At 79.4% G+C, this 1,072-nt stretch overlaps 1 protein-coding gene across 1 annotated transcript; it reads left to right on the plus strand.

The window, feature by feature from the left end:
• Window positions 1-102: 102 nt before the first annotated feature.
• Window positions 103-1,036, plus strand: EMIHUDRAFT_125599 (hypothetical protein; the record flags this gene model as incomplete). Its single annotated transcript, XM_005792412.1, has 1 exon — window positions 103-1,036. A coding segment is annotated over one exon (934 nt), but the record flags the coding sequence as incomplete, so codon positions are not given.
• Between the last annotated feature and the right edge of the window lie 36 nt (window positions 1,037-1,072).

Genomic DNA, 1,072 nt, shown 5'->3' on the forward strand with positions numbered 1-1,072 from the left:
GGTTGGAGGCAGGCGGCGATGTTGAGACTGATGGCGGCGTCGTCGACGCCAAGCCTAAAGGATGTGACGGCTATGTCGAGGTGGAGGGTTGGCGGCGGCTAGGGCGAGCCGAACGGCGGCGCCGGCGACGACGATTGTAACGGGGGTGGCGGCGATGGCGAGGCGGAGGGACGCGGCGGTGAGGGCGAGGCGGACGGAGGCGGCGGCGACGGCGAGGTGGAGGCCGGCGGCGGCGAGGTCGATGTGGAGGGAGGCGGCGGCGACGACGAGGCGGACGGAGGCGGCGGCGAGGGCGAGGTGGAGGGAGGCGGCGGCGAGGGCGACGCGGAGGGAGGCGGCGGCGACGGCGAGGCGGAGGGAGGGGGCGGTGACGGTGAGGTGGACGGCGGTGGCGGCGATGGTGAGGCGGACGGAGGCGGTGGTGACGGTGAGGTGGACGGCGGCGGCGGAGACGGTGAGGCGGAGGGAGGCGGCGGCGAGGGCGACGCGGAGGGAGGCGGCGGCGACGGCGATGTCGAGGGAGGCGGCGGCGAGGGCGACACGGACGGAGGCGGCGGCGATGGCAAGGTGGAGGGAGGCGGTGGCGAGGGCGAGGCGGACGGCGGTGGCGGCGACGGCGATGCTGAGGGCGGCGGGGGCGACGGCGATGCCGAGGGAGGCGGCGGCGACGGCGAGGCGGACGGAGGCGGCGGCCAGGGCGAGGCGGAGGGAGGCGGTGGCGAGGGCGAGGCGGAGGGAGGCGGCGGCGAGGGCGAGGCGGACGGAGGTGGCGGCGACGGCGATGCTGAGGGCGGCGGTGGCGACGGCGATGCCGAGGGAGGCGGCGGCGACGGCGAGGCGGACGGAGGCGGCGGCGAGGGCGAGGCGGACGGAGGCGGTGGCGAGGGCGAGGCGGACGGCGGTGGCGGCGACGGCGATGCCGAGGGAGGCGGCGGCGAGGGCGACACGGACGGCGGCGGCGGCGATGGCGAGGTGGAGGGAGGCGGTGGCGAGGGCGAGGCGGAGGGCGGCGGCAGCGACGGCGAGGCGGACGGCGGTGGCGGAGACGGCGAGGCGGACGGCGGCGGCGGCG

Source organism: Emiliania huxleyi (assembly GCF_000372725.1).
Source record: "Emiliania huxleyi CCMP1516 unplaced genomic scaffold EMIHUscaffold_10797, whole genome shotgun sequence".
NCBI classification, from domain to species: domain Eukaryota; phylum Haptophyta; order Isochrysidales; family Noelaerhabdaceae; genus Emiliania; species Emiliania huxleyi.